The 1,913-nt window shown below is 32.7% G+C and overlaps 1 protein-coding gene across 1 annotated transcript in view; it reads left to right on the forward strand.

The window, feature by feature from the left end:
- SPATA17 (spermatogenesis associated 17) overlaps positions 1 to 1,913 on the forward strand; it is a 238,274-nt gene that overhangs the window by 30,823 nt on the left and 205,538 nt on the right. The window contains exon 2 of the mRNA XM_012664910.1: positions 1 to 73. Coding sequence (XP_012520364.1) covers positions 1 to 73 — 73 coding nt within the window. The remainder of the gene's footprint in view (positions 74 to 1,913) is intronic.

Below are 1,913 nucleotides of genomic sequence, written 5' to 3' on the forward strand. Positions count from 1 at the left end.
CAACGCAGCAACAATTATTCAAAAATGGTGGAGAAGTTACTTAGGCAGAACACATTATCAACTAATTGTGAAGGTAAATATAAAATTCATGTATGTTGGCATTTGAATTATACAGTATTCTGTAACTTATTCACTTTGGCTGTATTTACATGTAGTTTGGAAATTACTGATGGTAAGTAATTATATAAGGACAAAATTGGGCTTAATTTTTGGTATGAGATCTCTTCTGAAAGCATTTCCTGATTTTTCCATGGAGAATTGACTCATTTTTTATACCCAAACTACACCATTTATTTTAATTTTGTTAAAAGTATCTTTCGCAGTGTATGTGCTTTTACTTATTGTTGATTGTATATACTTTCCAGATGTTGAGCTCTTTGAGAGTAGCCACTATAGCTTGTTCATATTTGGATCATCAGCATTTTAGACTAATGCTTAATAGCACAGTCAATAAACATCCTCATAAGGATGCTAAATTGGTAGAAGCAAGCAAGAAGCCTTCCTTTGTAACCTCTGCAAGACGGTCTACTAAATTTTATTTTATAGGCGCAAATAGATTTAAATAAATTTATAAATGATCGTTCCAAAATGGATTTTTATAGAAAGTTACACATATTTATGGCTTTAATCACTAATATACTTGCAATTAATATTATTAGAAAGCAACAAAAGATTATATGGTACCTTTATACCAGCTATTATTTATTTAATATCTGCTATTTACCAGGGATTTGTCATAGATTATTTAATTTATGTATCATGACATTTACTAAAAGTAACTATAATAATATGAATTTGGCAGGTTGGGAAACTGAAGGTCGGATACTTGTCCATGAACACGTAGTGGTGTATTTGGTATATAGAGCAACCTTACAGCTATTAGAGAAATTTTTACATTGTGTGACAATTGTTTGATAATTGCCAACATCTTCTGCTTAATCTCCATGAAGTCAGAGACTATGTCTTATTATTGTTGCATTCTCCTAAGATGGTGCCTGGTACATATTACATGTTCAATTAGCACTTAGGTAAGTGAATAGAAGAATGAGAGCCAGTGCTATTTCTACTCTGCTGTGCTACTCCCCTTATCAGGTAGAAGCCAAAAATTGAACTTGATCAGTCATCAGTCTGAGTATAGTGCATCTTACTTTTTTCTCCCCTCTCTTGATGTGATTTTGGTTAAAAGGATTGTTTTAAAAAGTAACTCTTTGAATTACTCTGAAATCGAATGTCTCAATTTCTGTTTCTGCTTAATATTTTGAAAAGGCAACATTAAGAAGAAAAGTTATCTTTCTAGAATATCTTCTAGGTGCCAGGCACTGTGGTGAACATTTTATATAGAGTGTCTCTGCATCTTATACCCAGGTTTTGACTCTTGATGAGCAGTAGGAAGAGCCAAGGCTTTTCACCTGGTGATGAAGGTTTGGCGAGTGTAGGCAAGTTATTTAACCTGTGTGGACCTTGCTTATGCCCTTGTCTTTAAAATGAGGATGAGAATGTTTTGCATATTTTTGTGAAAATTAAGTGAATGCTGTACATAAAATACTCAGAACTTCGACTGGTGCATAGTCAGTGCTCAAAATAGTAGCTATTTCATTTGTAATGCTGCCGTTATTATTATTCAAAAACCATTGACACAATTTGCTTGGAGTAAAGTGAGTGAAAACTTTTTAAATAAATGCAGCCCCATTTCACATTTCTCTCACTCACGTGATGATTTAATTGTATGTGAGTGTGTGTGTGTATGCATATGTTATATATGTGTATACAATTTTTCTATAATGATTCAGGAAACTTCATCAATTTTGAAGCTTACTTTTCCTAGAATTAGTGGCTGTAGAAATTGGAAGGAGAAAAGCAAAGAAATATAAGGATAGGTATCTTTCAAGCTCTTTCATAATAGTAAAGAAAAC

This window comes from Propithecus coquereli, unplaced genomic scaffold (assembly GCF_000956105.1).
Source record: "Propithecus coquereli isolate 6110/MARCELLA unplaced genomic scaffold, Pcoq_1.0 Scaffold94, whole genome shotgun sequence".
Lineage (NCBI taxonomy): Eukaryota > Metazoa > Chordata > Mammalia > Primates > Indriidae > Propithecus > Propithecus coquereli.